This window comes from Nesoenas mayeri, assembly GCF_963082525.1.
Source record: "Nesoenas mayeri genome assembly, chromosome: 19".
NCBI classification, from domain to species: Eukaryota; Metazoa; Chordata; class Aves; order Columbiformes; family Columbidae; genus Nesoenas; species Nesoenas mayeri.
Genome location: NC_137568.1, coordinates 12,927,191 through 12,945,331, shown reverse-complemented (window position 1 = coordinate 12,945,331; position 18,141 = coordinate 12,927,191). Strand labels below are relative to the sequence as shown.

The 18,141-nt window shown below is 44.1% G+C and overlaps 1 protein-coding gene across 1 annotated transcript in view; it reads left to right on the top strand.

Annotated features, from left to right (window-relative positions):
• CCDC57 (coiled-coil domain containing 57) overlaps window positions 1-18,141 on the top strand; it is a gene marked incomplete at both ends in the record, with an annotated part of 23,087 nt that extends 4,946 nt beyond the window's left edge. The window contains 13 exon segments of the mRNA XM_080356340.1: window positions 758-836; window positions 1,024-1,061; window positions 1,640-1,824; window positions 1,975-2,140; window positions 3,017-3,151; window positions 5,479-5,653; window positions 5,717-5,940; window positions 6,628-6,856; window positions 7,426-7,562; window positions 11,182-11,230; window positions 11,233-11,303; window positions 11,668-11,890; window positions 17,918-18,141. Of these exon segments, the coding sequence (XP_080212466.1) occupies window positions 758-836; window positions 1,024-1,061; window positions 1,640-1,824; window positions 1,975-2,140; window positions 3,017-3,151; window positions 5,479-5,653; window positions 5,717-5,940; window positions 6,628-6,856; window positions 7,426-7,562; window positions 11,182-11,230; window positions 11,233-11,303; window positions 11,668-11,890; window positions 17,918-18,141 (1,935 nt within the window).

Genomic DNA, 18,141 nt, shown 5'->3' with positions numbered 1-18,141 from the left:
GGCAAAGCCAGACAGCCGGCTGTCCTGTACCCCCAGCACAGCCCACCCTGGACTTTGGTAGAGATGCGTCCCTGCTCAGCACCTGACATCCCAGGTTCTTCTTGTTTGGTATTAGTCCTTAGCCTGCCCCTCAGTTTCTGTTATACTTTATCTATTCTGAGAAGATTATACGAAGTGCAATGTATATTTGCTGGTTTATGTGTCTAACCTTACTTCTAAGGTAAATAGCGAACCAGGTACTGGCAGTAAAGAAGGAGAGAGTGTATAAGTGATGCTAACTTGTATCACCAATTGTCATAACTTTTTCTTGGAACTGTGTTGACATTATTTCATTTTTTAAAAAAATTTTGGTGTTTGATTGGGGTTTTTTTGCAACAATGCTACAGCACAACTACTTAATGTAGCTGTGCCCTGTGTTGATTGTTTGTCTCATTAGGACTTGCAGCATGCAGTGAAACGGCTGTGCTAATACCCAGGTGGTCTCAGTTCTGTCCGTTACTGCTTCATAAAGGAAAACAGTTGTGTCTGGAGATATTTAACTAATACTGGTTGGGTGGCATTTTCTTTCTCGTTCTCTTTTCTGTAGTTTAAAGGAAGAGGAGCAATCCTGGTTTATTAGCTCTGCTGGTGTGTTATGCACATCTTATTCTTGGTACAATAAGGATATGTTTTAAGGATGGTGAAGAAGGGAGAAGCAAGTATAGCTTCTTTATAATTTGAATGAATTTTTAAAGCTTTATACTTCTTTGACGAATAGGGGCTGTGTGGAAGTCTGAAGGTTCTCAAGTATTACTCTGAGATGTTCTTCAGCACCAAGTTGTTCTTACTTGGTCGAAGTGACTAGATTGAACCTGGCATCCAACCTCTTGTTGAAGTAGCATTTTAGTAGTAACAGCTGCAAAATCTCCACTGCATCCGATATGCCAAACACATTCAATTGTGTGTGATTTACAGCAAAGCCATCATTTTCCTTTTGCAAAGAGGTTAATATGAGTCCCATTAGGCCCCTATGTGGGGAAACAGGAGCACTGATGAATCGCCTCTCTCTGGATATGCCTGAAGTAAGTGGTTGGATTATAACGGGTATCTTTGCTTTTTAGGTTGCACAGGTGAGCTGTGCTTGTTGTAAGATGTCTCTTATTTATATATACGCTGTTTCCTAAGTCACCTTTTAATGTCATCATATATAGGTTTGTTATTCTTTTGACTGTAAGACATCCAGGTGGTTGGTGCAATTTATGTTTAAAATTACAGTGTTATTTCCATTATAGTCCTTACTGAAACTCTCTTGCAATTATAAATACTGCTGCTGTCAAAGGCAAAGTGCTCCCTTCTCCCCTATTAAATTGCACTTCTAAGTTCTGTGATAAACCGAGGTGAAACTCACTGCAGTGGTATCAGAAGGATTCTGGTCCTGAATCCAACTATAAATAGTGGCATTCTTAGTTTGAAAAAACAACTGCAAAAAAGATCTCATCTGTTCCACTGACAAGCAGATAATGATTTCTCTTTCCACTGATCTGACAGTGATTCTTTGAATTTACTCAAGCCAAATTGATAATAAAAGTACTAAATCAAAGGCACTAAAAAATAATGTGCTTCTGTCGTTTGAAGCCTCACTTAGTTGCCTCTCTTCCAGGCTCGTGCTGTCCCGGAGGACGCGATGCCAGCTTCAGCCAAAGAACCCCGGGTCAAACCGTTTAAAAAGTTGAAGCAGCAGATTAGAGAACTGCAGATGAGACACAGAAGCCTGGAAATTGAGCTGTACAGAAGAGAACGGAGTCACAGCGCTTGTTTAAGAGAGAAAGATGCTCTTATTAGAAAGTGAGTGGCTTGATTAACCTTGTTTCGTAAGCTGTGATGAGAGAAATTTCGAACATTCAAGATGAGGACAGCAAGCAAGGCTGAGGTTAAAATAAAACATCCTCAGTGTTTATCCTGCTGAAATCAACAGCTTTGCTCTGTGTACCATAGGTGTAAACAACAACTGTCTCTGGCAGCTAAGCGAGAACGGGTTCTGGAAGAGAGTAATAAAATGAGAGCAGAACTGGACTGGCAGCAGCTCTGTGAGAATGCTGAAAGTAATTGGTATCAGAAATCAGAGAACAGAGCACGAAGCCCGTCTTCAGCAAGACAGCAGGTGAGAATTTCAAATTAACCCTGTTCAGGAACCATCTGTTGCACAGAGAGCTATGGAGTTTTTCCGTATTATGTTTCTCAGGGGAGGTGTGACTTCGGCCTTCTTTCAGAAGTCTGTAAAACAGTAATTCTGTGTTGTGCACAGCAGTTCATCAAATATACTTGATCAAAGACCAGATAAATTGTCATGGACAATCTCTAACAGTGGCCTTTTCTTCCTTGTAATGAAATCAAGTCAGCTTGAGAGGTGCCACTGCTTTTTTCTTGCCATCACAACAGAAGAAGAAAGTGTCCCTCTTGGAGCAGCCCCAGGCCAAAGAGAGCGGCAGATCACAGGATTGCTTGAGTTCTACCAGGGGAACAATGTTGGGCGTGGAAAACTCAGAGTATATTTGTATGGAAAAAAAAAATCCCGTTTCTGTGAATTGTACAAGCTTCTGTTGCTGAAAAATTGTTTGTTGTTTAGAGACTATTACACAATGGGCTAACAACAGTTCTCAGTGACCAGTTGTTTAGTAAGCTCATGGGTACAGAGGAGACTCTTGTTTATGAAGTTTAGGGTGCAGGCATTTACTCTGGTGTTTTATTTTACCATTGTCTTCCCAAAATGATTCATAGGCATCGATAGGTGTAGCATAGGAACACACCTGAGAGATGGTTCGGCATTGTCTGTTTCACAAAGAGAAGATGAGACGATGAAGCCAACCTATTTTTCTGTGAAGGCGGGGTCCGACAGGGCCAGCGGGGCTGCGCGTCGGCTCTCTGTCTGGGGTTTACGGTGTCTTTTTCTTCGATTTCCTGTTTTCTTTTTTCTGATCTCTCCGCCCTTTGTCCCGGCGATGCCGACGTGCTCTGCTTTCCTCCCGCTCCCTCGCAGGTGGAAGCTGATCGACAGAGATCAGACTACAGGCTGCATGAAGTGAAGACTCTTCTTTCTGCTTTGCCTGTTGAGGGAGAACAGGGAACCCAGGCATCGTTTAATCGCTGTGTTTTACCTGAAGGGGAGAAACAGGTTAGACGGTACTTAATGTCTCAACTTGGATGGATTCATTCAAAGATGACAACTTTACGGGTCTTGTTTCCACTTGACTTGCTTTAAGCAGCTCATTTCTTTCATATGTTTAATTCAAAATATAAACATATTTAGCCTGGAATACACAAAGATTAGGTGTCACAGGCTGCATTATGGTTTGGATCCATTACTCGCTGGCAAAAGGAGCGAGCTGGATGTAGATGGTTGCTCCCAAACGGGACAATGTACTGTACCATCACAGCACACCAGAATGGGAGTACCTAACTTCTGGAATGTTCCTGAGCCTCTGTGTTAGTTGCAATTCAGGATAGATTTTAAAGTTAAAATTTTAAGGCAATGCTTCAAAATACTAACTTGCCAGCTGTTTAAAATAATGTCTTTTCTTTTAGTATCACAAACTAGTTTTTCTTTCATTGGTACTTATTAAAATACATATATTTTTCAAAAAGCCATTCAAAGTTTCAAAGGTAACGCTGGTTCGAAGCTGTGCTGAAGGATAATGCGCTATGACTAGAAAACGGTGGTTTGCCGGGGGTGGGAGCGAGGAGGCGCTGCAGCGCGCCCTGCTGGGCGGGCGCTCAGCACCCCGCGGCGCGGAGCGCGGCCCGAGCCGGCTGGGGAGGAGGAGCGGCCTGAGCAAACCTCGTGGCGTTCTGAATGCAGACAGCGTTGTATTCAGAAAGATACTTCCTGAAAACAATTTTTGTAATAAATAAGACAAAAGTAGGCTGCTGGCAAAAACTTGCGCTGGAGCAAGTTGTTTTTCCAATTTCATTTTGAACTGGACTGATTTGCAGATTGGTCATTCAAATACCGAGAGAATCAGGCTTGTGGAGGGGTTCTTACCCAGTTCACATGCACTGTCTTCCACTGTAACTGAACATTACTGTTGTTGGCAAGACTTTGTTTGCACTGTCATGCTTTTATTTCTGTTGTTAATACCCTCTGTCTCTGTTCTGCACCTCTGGCCTGTAGGGTAAGCAGTACCCATCCCAGAAAAAACATTTTTGCCTCTGATTTATGTGAAGGGGCGTTGTTTAAGAAACAAAGAAACAACAAAAAAAAACCCCTATTATTCAGAACTAGAACTTTTAATTTTTCTGCACACAGTGAATGGAGAATGGGGAAAGTGATTAAAAGTTTAAACTTGATAACATTGTTTTAAATTTGGCTCAGACGGCTGAGGCGAGAAAGACTAAAGTTTAAATACACCCTAGCAGAGTATCTTCAGCATACAGGTCCTTGCTTCAGATTGCTTTGGGACCCAATGAGGATGCTAGAAATATTGCAGCAGTCATTCTTGGCTTTTAATTAAGCAGCAGAGACATGAAACACACTAGCCTGGAAAATCTTGGTTGTAACTGGTTTTGAATAAGGCTTGGGTCATGTCTGCCTAGCTGCTGATAATACAAGTGCGCAGATAGGAAAAGATTGCTTGCAGTAATTCTGGATTATTATATGGTCTTCCGTCTTTTCCACTAGCAAAAATCTGGAACAGTTGTGCTTCTGGTTCAAACTGTGATGGTCCGTGTGTGTGTTGCAGGTTGAGATGAAGCTCTGGGCCCCAAAATTCAGAGCACACCTGGGTGATGTATTGGCGCCTGCTGGTGCCTTCCCCTACCTGCCTTCTCAGTCTCCCCTTTCCCTGTCCTCACCTTAACGTCCTTAGAGAGACTGTACGGGCAGAATAGAGGTTGTCCTCATCTTCTGCACGCCCTCTGCTGTTAGGGAAAGAGCCACAGGAGGCAGAGGCTGGAGCGCAGCTCTTGTCTTTACAACGGGTAAATGTGATTTGAAGGCCATTAGTGTTCCAGGTCACATTCACAGAACAGACTTATGAGTGGGGAAACAAGGGGGCTGCGGGAAGTGGGAAATGATGGAAAACACAGAAAAGAAGTCACATTTGAGGCTGCACACAGCATAAATGTCGATATTGAAGTATTTTGCTGACACGTGTCCTGTGTGCAGGGCCCCATGAATTGCCTTCTCAAGAGGCAGAACTGCTGCTTCGCAACAATTTCAGGTTAGGGTTGAATACAAAGAAACATTTTTTTGAGCTCAGAAACAAATTAGCAGCATTTGATACAAATATTCCAAACAGATTAGTTGGTCATTTCCTTTTCAAAAAGGTCTGGTGTGGACAGTCTGCAATTCAGGATTCGTTTGATGACTGTGAAAGTGTATATTCCACAATTGCAGGAATTTTTAATACTTGAAAGCGTTAGGATCTGTGTGTGTAGTGTTGTGGAGAAGAATATGTGTTGGTCATTAACGAAGGGTGGTTGTTGTACTTTTATTTATTTCAGTGTGATTATAAAAGTTTTCTAAACAAAGATATCCCTACCTTGGAAGTCAGAAAGCTGCGGGAGCAGAACGCCAACCTCCGGGCTGCCGTTGCACAGATGCGGAAAGAAATGGAGCGTCTAGATGAGCAGGCGGCGGCTCCTGCTCCGGCGGCCGCCAGTGGGCGCGCAGGGCCAGGTGACCGCTGCTGACACGCAGCTCCAGACCACGCAGGGCGAGGTGACCGCTGCTGACACGCAGCTCCAGACCACGTCGGGAGGGTGACCGCTGCGGACACGCAGCTCCAGACCACGCGGGGAGGGAGGGTGACCGCTGCGGACACGCAGCTCCAGACCACGCGGGGAGGGAGGGTGACCGCTGCGGACATGCAGCTCCAGACCACGCGGGGAGGGAGGGTGACCGCTGCGGACATGCAGCTCCAGACCACGCGGGGCGGCGCAGCGGGCGCAGTTGTGACCCAGGAGGTCTGTCTGACCCACGGGTGTTTAACCGTTGTGGCTGTGGGTTCTCAGGATTCCACAATGCACGCGCACACATAAGTCTGAGGTTCTGATGATTTCTGTATTACAAATTAATTTTGCAAGGAGACTGGATCTGTGTGTTACCAGTTTGCAGAATTAGTTTTAAACTGTCAGTTTGTACAGTAGCTTGAAATCATGAGCCAATTAAGTGTGCAGGCATTTTTAATATAAGCATATTCTAACTTTGTTAATAATGAGACATGAATAACCAATTAAAGCAAAGCCTTTAACTTTAAATAAGTAAAGATAAAATAAATTAAAAATAAATACACATTCATATTCTACTCCTCTTTTAGGTTCGTTGTGCACAAATGAAATTTCAACTGGAGCCAGTATCAAAGTCAGCTCAACTAACTCGGATTGTCTAGTAAGTCCAGACATAGAAAAGGTATGGAGAGGTTTAAACTACCTGAAGTGTCTGTATGCATGTGTGTAGTTAAATACATGGCGTATTATTTTTTGTTTGAATAGATGTTAAAAAATGAAACAGTATACTCCTTACGTGGGCTGTAGACTTCAACTTTACACTTTTTCTTCAAGTGGGTTCTAATGTGTGTTTGTGCAAATCTCTAAACCCACATACAATGTTTTCAAAAAACTAATTATAAGCACTATCTGGTTTTTTTTCAGGGGCCAAACCCCAAAGCTCTTGAAGAAAATATGGCAAATCTCAACCAACAATTACCTGATGCAGATCCTGGTGTTGGTCTTCGGTATGGTGTCAGCGGTACTCTACAAGGAATGCAAAATACACTGAAGGAAGCAGCAAGAAAAATCTCAATTCTGAGCCAAGAGAAGCAGCAGCTGATTGAAATGGGAAACAGAGTCAGGGCAGAACTTGCCATGTTATTAAAGGAAGGTAAACTTTTGCTACAGAAGAGCACTAGCTTACATGTTCCGAATAAAATCTGGGAGAGAGACTGCAGCAGTAATTGTTGCAAGATTATCCTGTGATAGGAGGTGCTAACATAGAACAGTGAGAAACTGTAGGCAGTAACTTTTTGTTGATTAATATCTTGGATTAAGGGCTCCCTGGTGCTTAGATGTCAGTGTGAGAACTGGAATTTGAACTGAGACTTCTTGCAAGTGCAGAAGAGGTAGTTTGTCTCTTGGAATAAACACTAATGATTTATGAAAGTGGAAGAGAAAGCAGAATAAGCTTACTATAGACCAAACTTGAATTGAGAGTATATATAACATAAGAAGGTTTCACTGTGGACATTTAAGTTCCATGCAACAGTTGCTCTGGCAGTGAAGCAAAGGAAAAAACACAAGGGCTGTTTCTGCACAGCATGGAATCCATCTGCAACGAGAAGGCCTGTGTTCTGTAGTTAGTTTATATCTACTGTAAACGCTTGCTGGAAATGTAGTATGGATGACAAAGTAACACCAGAGAATACCTTCCTCAATATTTCCTCTCCGTTCCAGGACCTGGGCATCCTGTTAGCTCTGAGCGCGGCCCGGTTTGTGTGGCCTCTGGCAGTCTTCTTCCGAGAGAGCTTGTCAAAAGAACGCAGTGTCAGCTGTCAGCTTTAAAGCATCTGCAGCACAGGCTTACAATGCAGGTAATATAATGATGTGCTGTCTGAAATCTCGCGATAATGAGCACGTAAGCCAGTTCTAATTCCATTAATGTAACTTTCCTTAAAATTCTGCATTTAAATGTATTTTACTGATGTTAGCTCAAATCTTTCTTTGGTATTTTGGAAGATTTAACAGAAAAATGGAATATCCTGAGCTGGAAGGGACTCTTGAGGATCTTTGAGTCCTGATTCCAACTAGGGCAACCTAGAAATTAAACCATGTATCTAAGAGCCTTGTCCAAATGCTTCTTGAGCACTGACAGGCTTGAGGCCATGACCACTCCCTGGGGAGCTTGTTTCAGGGCTTGACCACCATCTCGGGGGGAACTTCTTCCTACTATCCAGTCCAAATTTCCCCTGATGCAGCTTTAAGCCGTTGCCTCACATCCTGTCATTGGACACCAGAAAGAAGAGACTAGGACCTCCGCTCCCTCCGGAGGAAGCTGTCACAGCAATGAGGTCATTCCTCAGTCTCCTCTTTTCTAAGCTGAACGAGCCAAGTGTCCTCAGCTGCTCCTCGTAAGTCTCGCCCTCTAGTCCTTTTGCCATCTTTGTTGCCCTTCTTTGAATACATTCAAATATTTATATATCCTTATATTGTGGAGCCCAAAACTGCACACAGCATTCAAGGTGGGGCCACACCAATGCTGAGTACAGTGGGACAGTCACTGCTTTCGCCTGGTTAGCTGTCCTGTGCCCAATGCAGGCCAGGTTATGGTTGGCCCTTTTGGCAGCCAGGGCACGTTGTTGGCTCACCCTGAGCTCACTTTGAGCCAGAACCCCCAGATCCCTTTCTGCAGGGCTGCACTCCAGCCTCTCGTGCCCCAGTCTATATGGATAACCAGAATTACACTGTCCCAGGTGCAGAATCCAGCATCTGCTCTTGTGAAATTGTGCACAGTTGGTGATTGCCAAGTGCTCCCATCTATTGAGGTCTCTCTACAAGGTCTGCCTACCCTCAAGGGAATCAGCAAGTCCTCCTAATCTAGTACCATTGGCAGACTTACTTAGTGTGCCCTCAACTGCCGTGTCCAGGTCATTGAAGAGAACGAACCTTCACATTAAACCCTGGGGAGCACCACTAGTGGCTGCCTGCTGGCTGGACATTGCCCCATTTACTTAAAATTTTAGATTTGGGACTTCGAAATTAACTGTTTTAGACAGGATTTTAATCCAGAAAAATTCAGAAACAATTGTGTTAATACAGCATAGATGCAATCCTGAATTGAAGCATGAGTTTAATAAAGCTTAGTTTTGAAAAAGATAGACCATTTGAAGGATTTGCTGTATGTTCTAAGATAAACTTGAAAATGATTAATCAGTGAGCGTATTTCCAAATACCCACAGTGGTGGGATTTTAAAGCACCCTTGTCCAAATTATTGCAATAGCACATTTTCCGTATACGAAAGCAGGATATATGATTAACCTGCCTCTTGCCTTTTGTAATTGAGACACAGCTTTTGATAGTTAAATTGCAGCTTTCACCAGAGAGACAGATGGATAAATCCTGGCTCCCCTAGTAGTTAGTGGCAGAGCTCCCAGTGACTTCAGTAGTCGGGACTTCACTATGCACTTTACTTAATTGATCAGCAGATTTGTTCCTGTGAGGATTGAGTCAGAGCCGCTGATTGTCATTGTAGTTTTGAGGGCAGTAAACCATGTTCTTTCAGAAAGGGTGAGGTTGTTGCTCCGAGGTATGAAATTCCAGTAGAATTATTAACCAGTTTCATTTGGGGAAATACTTCCTTGGAGAACCTTTCTGGGCAACTTGTTCCAGTGTTTGATCACTCTACCAGTAAGGAAGTTTGGGGTTTGGGCTTTCTTTCCCCCCCTTATACTGAAGTGGAGTGTCCTGTACATCACTTGCTGCCCATGGCCGCTTGTTCGTCCCTGGGAGGTGGAGGCAGCCGTTGAAGGCTTCAGGAGGCCTGGAAAGCGGTCTGCCCACAGGTGAATTTACTGTGGAATGCCTCCGTGTGTTTGTGGATATATCATTTATTCAGGATGCTTGTGAGCATCTTATTAACGTAAAGTCACAAGCTTGGTATCCTTTGTTCACTTGAACTTCCAGTTCAATGAGCTGTTTCTTAAGCTCTTTAACACCGGGAATGATTTTTACAAAGAAGATTAGGGACCAGCAAAGTGACGGAGGAGACCTTTCGTAGCCTGCTCATTTCACCTGTGCGCTGCTCGGATCAGGTTCTGAAAAGGATTAGCTAAATGCTTATGCTAAATGTATATAGAAACGATTTCCCGATCTGGGCAAAATTGCCACAATTCAAAAGCGTGTTTCTTACTTTTTTTTCTTCCTCCACCTCTTTTTATTTCTTCCACAACTCATCTTAGAATGGAGCTATCTCTTAAACTGAGACCAATAAATATTCATTTGCCATCCATCCCGGTCTTCCCTTGCACGATTTTTAATGAGCTAGGTACTGTGTTTTCTATTTTTCTCACAGGTTGTGTTCCCCATGTTCTTTTTAAAATCATTCAAGGTTGTTCTTGCTTTTGTAAGAATAAATAGATTTTTAAGTGTCTGTTGGAGAGGCAGCATTTGACTGTGGTTTTCCAGGTGCTGTGCTGAACTCCAGGCGCGGCCCAGCCTCTTCAGCTCATGGGCTGCTCGGAGGCCGTGGCTGAAATGGCTGTCAGGGTGCGTCTGTAGCTCTGCGGCCTTCGGGATCGTCTCCGCTACCGCCGGAGCTCGTTCGGGCCGAGGGCGGGGCGGCCGCTCCGAGATCCCGGCTGCTCATTTCCGGTTGGCTCCTCGCAGGCCGCGCTTGCCCGAGAGCGCCGCGCTGAGGCCGCCGCTGCCCGGTGCCGAGCGCGGGCCGGGTTCCGGTGCCGAGCGCGGGCCGGGTTCCGGTGCCGAGCGCGGGCCGGGTTCCGGTGCCGAGCGCGGGCCGGGTTCCCGCGCCGCCGCTGCCCGGGGGCTTTTCTTCTGGGGAATCACTCCTACTAGCCAGGCTACATTTCCTCCCGTGTTCGGGGTCATCATTCTTACCAAAAACACAGAGAATTTATCGCTGTCATACCTACAGGAGTTTCAGTGTCAGTTACTTTATGTGACTGCCTCATGTTTTGTTTCTTTAGTCTTAAATATATAGCAAAATAGTGTGGTGTTTGTTTTCATCTCCTTTAACAAGTCTGAAGTAGTTTGCTTTTCATCAAATCTCACTTTAATTGCTGCATGTTTAAAGTTGGTGGAAGTTTGGGGGGTAATTTGTTTTTTCAAGTTGCTGACAAATTTCTTTTCCACAGCTGCTTTATTTTATTTGTTTTTTTAGGACTTCTCTGGGAGTTTTTCGTCTGTAATTTAATTCTGGGAAAAGACAAAAGTGAAGAATGACCCTGACAATATAAACTCGAGTAACAAGTAGGGTGATAGTAGCAGCAAGAAATGCAGATTTCGAACAGATTTATTAAGAGGTTTGTTAGGAGAGTACTTCGGCCCTGTTGATCTGAAGGGAACATAATTTTGTTTAATATTATTTATAACTGATTATTTGAAATCTAGCAGTGTAACAGCAAACTGAGCTATAAATGTATTATTTCTTAGAGGCCATTAGTTATTTGTGTCAATGTAATATTTCATATTAGGAGCTTCAGTATGCAAAGCGACTTCATTCCTCGAGGATCCCCTCTCTGATTGCTGCCCTGGCTCCAAGGAAGAACCGGCTCCAAGCAGCTGTGGCAAAGAAACAGAGTTACCACCCACCGAGGTCCAGCGCGGTTCTACCAGCCGAGGCGCTGGCTTTCAGTTGCATTTTTCAGTTGCAGTTGCTCCACAGTCATCTCCTGGAAAACCTAAAAAAGATGCGTTTTTTAAGTTATGCATTATTCTTGTACAAAATAGTATTTATTAAGACTTAATACTAGGGTTTTGCAATCGCTGTAATGATGTTATAATTAAAATTCTTGTATAACCGTTCAAAATCAAAAATAATAATTTTCTTCTGTCTTGCCTCCTGCTGAAACCCTCTGTCTTTCCAAGACCAAGATGCCACCGTGGGATTTAACCCATTTCCAGTTGTCTTTGATGAGAAAAGCATGTACCTATGTGAGATTGTGTTTGAATTTGAACAGGTTCAGCTAGATTTCTCTATTGAAAACCACTGGCCAGAGCAACAAAGGGCAGATACGTCCTCAAAGATCATTCCAAGTCAACCACTCAGGCAAAGTCCTAGTCCAGCCCAGCAGGCCCAGCGTTCTTCACCTGGAGCACGTAACTTCTGCCAAGGCATTTGGCAAACTTCAGAGGCCGGATCAAGCCTTCCGGTTTTCAGCCCTCAGAAGAACGCTGCCCAAGGTAAGCGTTCTTCGCAAAGCACTCACGGTATTGGACTCTTCTAGAAAGACAGAAATACAGTAGTGGATTCTGTGCCCTTCCACTCGGTTTTTTACGACAGCGACTGTTGTTACAGTCCTGTGATCAGAATGTGAAGGTCGAGTGAGTTCTTTGGAGGGAATTTCGCTGTTGCCGAGCAGAAGTAAGAATTAAGAGAAATGCCTTTATAGCTCCCTGGTTTTAATATTGTGGTTGCAAATACTTCTCTCCTTTTATTAAATACTCCTGGAAAATGCAAATACCTTTCTTTTTTGACGTAGTCTAAATCTTATCTTGGGCAGATATTACTGTGTCTGTCTGAGCATTACACACTTCGTGTTGCCGATTGGCTGTTAGATCAAATGGTAATTTGGCAAAATCGTGCTTAATCATTATTTTTGTGGCAGGTTAATAGCTACAATACTGTTTAGTGTGCTAAGACCTAAAGGCCAAAAGTGAGATCGTGGGCATAAAGTGGTATATGCTGCGGTCGCACAGTGAGCTAGGTATTGTTATTCACTGTAATTTTATAGTCCAGTACAACAAGTCAGAACATAAAAAAATAAAAGCAGATACAAATTCTGCTCTGAAACAGACAGCATCCTGACCTTACATATCAGACAGTATCAGGTTTAGGATGAAAGGACAAGGTAAAACCTGGGTCATAGATTGAACATTAATCAATCTTATACTTGTACAAAAAGCACCACGTTATTGGAAATTGTAGCAGGGGCGCAGTGAAGCGTCGCCTCCTCACAGGCAAATTGTGAAGGAGCTTTCTAATGGCAGCCGTTTGGTTGAGCAGCGCGTTGCAGTGCACTGTTGTGTCTCCCAGACTGCTGGCCTGTTCATGAAGTGATTCTTCTTTGTCAGAACTTTGGAAAACTGTTCTAGCACCTGCTGCAGATGGGACAAGGAGTAATGGCCTGAAATTATCATACTGGAAAAATTTCAAGGGTGGCCAATAGTGGAGTGTATTCTGCAGAAGGGTTGTAGATTCTTCTTTATTAAAGGTCTTTATAAATAGACAGACAAACATTTCTCTGGAATGTTCCAAGTAAAGGTGATTTTTGTTTTTTTAATAATAGGTGTAGCATTCAGTAAATTATTTCTTACAATGCTGTGGGGCTTGTGTGGGTTGTTTGAGTTTTTTTAGTTTTGATATTATTATTATTATCATTGTCATCATTATTCCTGGGATCTGATGTCAGCTCTGGTGTAATAGGGCAGCCAGTTAGCCTTTTCAAATTAACTTTATATTAATGGTGACCTGTACCCATTACATCGGTAATGTGCTGTTAGCCACAGACCATAGTGCAGGAGCAGGAATGCAGCCAGTGGGTTAGTGGAAGTTGTGTTCCCCTCTGTTTGGTGCCTGTGGGGCCACATCTGGAGCGCTGTGTCCAGTGTCGGACGCCGCGGCGTGCAGGCGCTGCAGAGCCCCGGGGCAGCCGGGTGCCGCAGCGCTGTCGCGTGAGAGCAGGTTTGGAGAGCCAGGCTGTTCAGCGCGGAACACAGAGAGTCGGTGGGCGCTTTGATTGCTGCTTTTTAACTACCCAGTGAGGGGTTTTGGAGGAGACAGACAGACTCTTCGAGGTGCTCAGTGAAGAGAGGCAATGGGCACAAGGTCTCTCAAGACACGTTCTGCTTCTGAGCAGGGAGTGACAAGCACTGTGATATTTCACCCAGACATCCTTTCCAGCCTGCATTACATCTGTTTTTAAACCAGTGTATAGATGTGATGAAGCACCAGCAGCAGCAGCACACAAGAGGAAAAAAAAATAGATTTAAGGGACTTTCAAAATGAAGAATTGATTGTGTGTTTATTCGCAACAGCAGTACGTTACAGGGACAAAGCAATGTGCGTTGGCAGACCTGTAGGGCTGGGGTGGACAAAGTGCTGACATTCGCGATTCATGTGCTTTTCTGTGGGGCTGGGACCGAAATAGGAAGAGTATTTCGGGTCAGGCCTATATTGACAAGATAAGCAAAAGGATGTATTTGAAACGTTGCTGATAGTGCCACGCAGTTTCAGGCTGCCGTGTGCATGATGCAACGCCACTGGCAGCCTTACAAGGACGTCAGTTTCTTAATGTCTAGAAATTTCCAGCCACCCTTGCAAAACTTCCTGTATTTTTGGGGTGGATCTAGAGAACAGCAGAAGGGAACTATGATACTGCAGGCATGAAACAAGTGAAACATCAATAAGGGATGATATTTTCTTGAGAACAACCTTAATTTAATCTCTACATCCAGATTTACCCTAAGAACACTTGAGCGGAGGAACTTCTTACCCGAACACCCAGGCCCTGAAGTACTGCAGTGCAGGAATAGGGTTTTTAAACACTCTCAGCTTTCTTTAAACACTGCTTAGCTTTCTCCTCCAGGAAACCATCCAAATGGTATCCTTAATTCTGACCGCATACATACATCAACTGTTCTAGTTGGAAATACACTTCTGTGTTTCTTTATGTTTTTATATGCCCTATCCCAGTGGCTGAGAGCAGATGGGAGACTCTTGTTTGTGATCCCTATTAAATGCGTCTTGTCTTGGAGACACTTACTAGTTTTTCTGGAAAGAAGGGCAAACATCACCTGCTATAATCGGCGCGTAAGGCCGCCTTCCGAGTGAAGCCGATGCTGTGAAGGGGGCTCGCGCTCCCCCGTGCAAAGCTCCCGACCAGCCGCGTCTCCGCGGGGCAGCCGCGGCCGGGGCGGCGCGGAGGGCGCAGCAGCGCCGGGCGGTCGGTGTCGGGCGCAGCGCGCCCCGGGAGGGCTGCACGCCCAGGCGCAGGGGGTGCTCGGAGCTTCCCGTGCCGGGCGGGCTCTGGCTGTGCCGGCTGGTCCCCAGGCTCTCAGAACTGTGTCCTGGGTGTGTTAGTTTGAGTTTACATTGTAGCCTAACAAAGAGTGAGATTGAGCTGCTTTGAAGCAAAGTAACTTTTCTGGTGTACCACTTGGACTTAGGGGAGTTTCTTTTACTATGATTCTTATTGTTACTGTTACTTGCAAAGCTCTGTGGTCTGAAATTCTACACTTTATGGATCAAAAGTTATCTGAAGCGTTTCCACACTAGACAGAATTTCAACAGCTCTGACATCACTGACAGTTCTAAGAGCAATCCATGTGGGTGAGGAGCTGGCTGGGGGAACGATCCGGTAAAACATTAACACGCGGGGGGAGTGCTCTGGCTCTGTCTGCGTTCTGGCTCCAATCAGAGAAAGGCTCATGATTTCTTTTCTGTGTTACATAAAACTTCGTCTTTGAAGTGTTTCACAAATATTAACTAATCCTGTAGTTACATTTTCTTCACTTAAATGTTCTTCTCTTGAATAAGTCCTTCTTCGGGCTGGTGTTCCTTCAGAAACACTGTTAGCCATAAGCAAATATCTAGTGACCAGTTCCTTAAATGAAGTTTTCCGTCTGAGGAAATTTCAGTTTACTCATACGACATGTCTGCTTGCGCCTCTTTAGTTCTGAAAAAACAATCTGTTAATATTGATTTCGGACTGTAGTTAACACACGTCAAATGGAAGATGTTGAGCGTTTCAATACACTAGGCATTTACATCAATTCTCAGCAGCAGTTTAGGATCTTAACTATGATCTTACAAGCTCTAATTGCCAAGGTTGCTGCTGGAAATAAGTTACAGGCTTCTAACGCAGGTGTGCTGCTTCATTGTGAAAACCAAGCTCCTGCATTTAAATTGCACTGCTGGGTGCATGTTCATGCTGGTTTTCTTCAAGGTCCTTCAGAGACCTTAACAGTCCCAAGCAGAACGAGCAACATATGAAGGGCCTTATTCAGCGTTCTTTTAGGATATTTCACTTTAGATAGCATTTCTAATTCTGGGCTATTGGTTCTTTGTCTTTTTCAATGTTGTGGAACTAACCTTACAGGTTTGCAGTTTCACAGTTTAAAATTTTTGTGTTAACATAGATTTTTGACAGTCCAAAATGTACTATAGCCACATTCTATGTTGTTGTTCCAGACACCTAACTAAGATGCCCTTACTGGTTAGTGTGTGTACCAATGCCGAGGGACAAGGAGTCTGCAGAGGAAGGGGCGCATGTGATGCGTTGGCGCTTGGTTCCTTTGCCTTTGGATCTGCAAGATTAGGGCCTCCGATGTTGTTTCTGAAAGACGTCCCCTTGGTTGAATGCAAAAGATGCTTCAAAACTGAGGGAGTATTTAAAAAAATCAGACTGTCTGTGGGCAGCGTTGACTGTGTGCTGTTTAAGGATCTGGTCATCGCTGTAATTTAGACCACAAATGAGAGGTGGTCTCATTCTGCTTCATCTCCTGTTCAGGCAAAATTATCTTTGAAGCTGTATCCAGGGCCCTTCAGACACTGCTGCCTGCACTGTTCTGAACTGTTGATGTCATGAAATTCTGCTTTATTATTTGCCAGATGCAGTCGAGGTCTAGAGTAATGCACTATAATGAATAAAGTCCGTTGTCCAGGCAGGAAAATGCATTCAAAGGTCTCCCATGGGCTCGAGCCTCCTCTTTCACATCGCCTGCGCCTGTCGGTAGCCGCCAGGTGGCAAGCTGAGCGCCGTGGTTTTCCATCAGTCGCACAAGCCCGCTGAGCTCCTGCCACCCGGAGTGAAAAAGTCCCCAGCCGGCTGGTGCGGCGCGGGGAGCGGCCGCTTCGAGCCGAGCCTGAACTTTCACATGATTTGGAAGAGTGTCGTGCTTTGACACTAGCCACAGCGTCATGCTTTGCATAGAGCTATAAACCCTCAACAGATTACTTAATTCCATAATTAAATAATATTTTTTATTTACTTACATGAATTTTGTTTGGACTTTCTACCATGTGTTGTTGACTATGAAAATTCACTTTATCCTGCTAAATTACCTTTGTCAGTTTGTGCAGCTCTTATTCTTTCTCTGTGATTCGATGGTACCTGGGACGGAAGCCTGTCACGCTGGAGTGCTGGAGTGTGTGTTACTGCAGGGGTATTAGGATGACTTCTGCTGTCCGCTTTGGCTCTCCATAGAAAATCTATAGGTAAAATCTCAGAGGTGCCTTGAAAAATAAGGATTAAGAGTCTGGAGCCAAGCACTTGTGAATATTACCTATAGCTTATAATGAATACTGTGACTGACTAGTTTCACTTATCTTACCTAATTAAACCTGTGATAAGACTGAAGTTCCGTTAGCTGAAGATAGTGGTTTTCAGATAATTATCCGAGAGGCTACAGAATGGACTCCAATTAGTATTAAGACCAATCTCCCTACTTCCCAGCCAAAGATGGGTTCTTTTGAGTTAGTCCTCTCTAGTACACACAGATATTTTAGACAACAGAAGTTACAATTTGCATAGTAAATGCCTTCCTCTGTGAGAGAAGATTTGAAAATAATAATAATAATAACAGTGGTAGCAGTGCAGCTTTGTCACGCACATGGACTTGTCTTTGAGTCCTTTGGATCACGCAGGTCCAAACATGTTTTGCTACAGCTTTTATGGCTGCTGGTGGCTTCTTGAAACAGATCAAGCTATTGCAACCAGGTACTTATCAGTGTTTCACAATCCAGGAGCAGGTAGGTCTAACTTTGTATCGTGTTGGCCAGTGCGTTGGAATTGCCTTGATTGACATGGATGTTCTCTCACAATGGAGAGAAGGGTAAACTAGCAAAATGTGATGTTTAAAAAGTTGAACAAGTGGGTAGCGCTTGACTTGGGACAGTTGCTCTGACATCCAGCTGTCTGCCTTTCCCCTTTCTTAGTGGTCTGGTGCTAGTGAAGGAGCAGCACAGAAGGAGTGAGGATGGAGCGGGAGATGCTGGTGTGTTGTACCATCAGCACAGAAAGCCTTAATGGACAGCTTTGTGTCTCCTATGTGCAGAAATGGTTCTGTTGCTCAAAGTAAGACTTGGACAATGTGCCGCTATGGCAGCAATATAGAGAAAAAAAGTAAACCAGTTGTTCTCAGCTATCCAGTCTCATAATTAAATACAAACATAACGACAAAGTATTTTTCTTTCTTTCTCTTGACCAGTGGAGTTTGAAGTTGTACGTTCAACTGAGCAATCTGAAGAATCTCAGCAAAATATCAAAGCCGAGGATAAACTTGAAGTAACAGGTTCAGCTTTGGCGGTCAGAGGAGCCAGGCCGGCAGTTCAGCAGAAGTTAAAATCCAGGAATTTGTCTTGTCCTCATCCCATAAAACCAAAAATCCCTTCTAACATCACAAAAATCCGCAACTATAATATTAAAGATTGA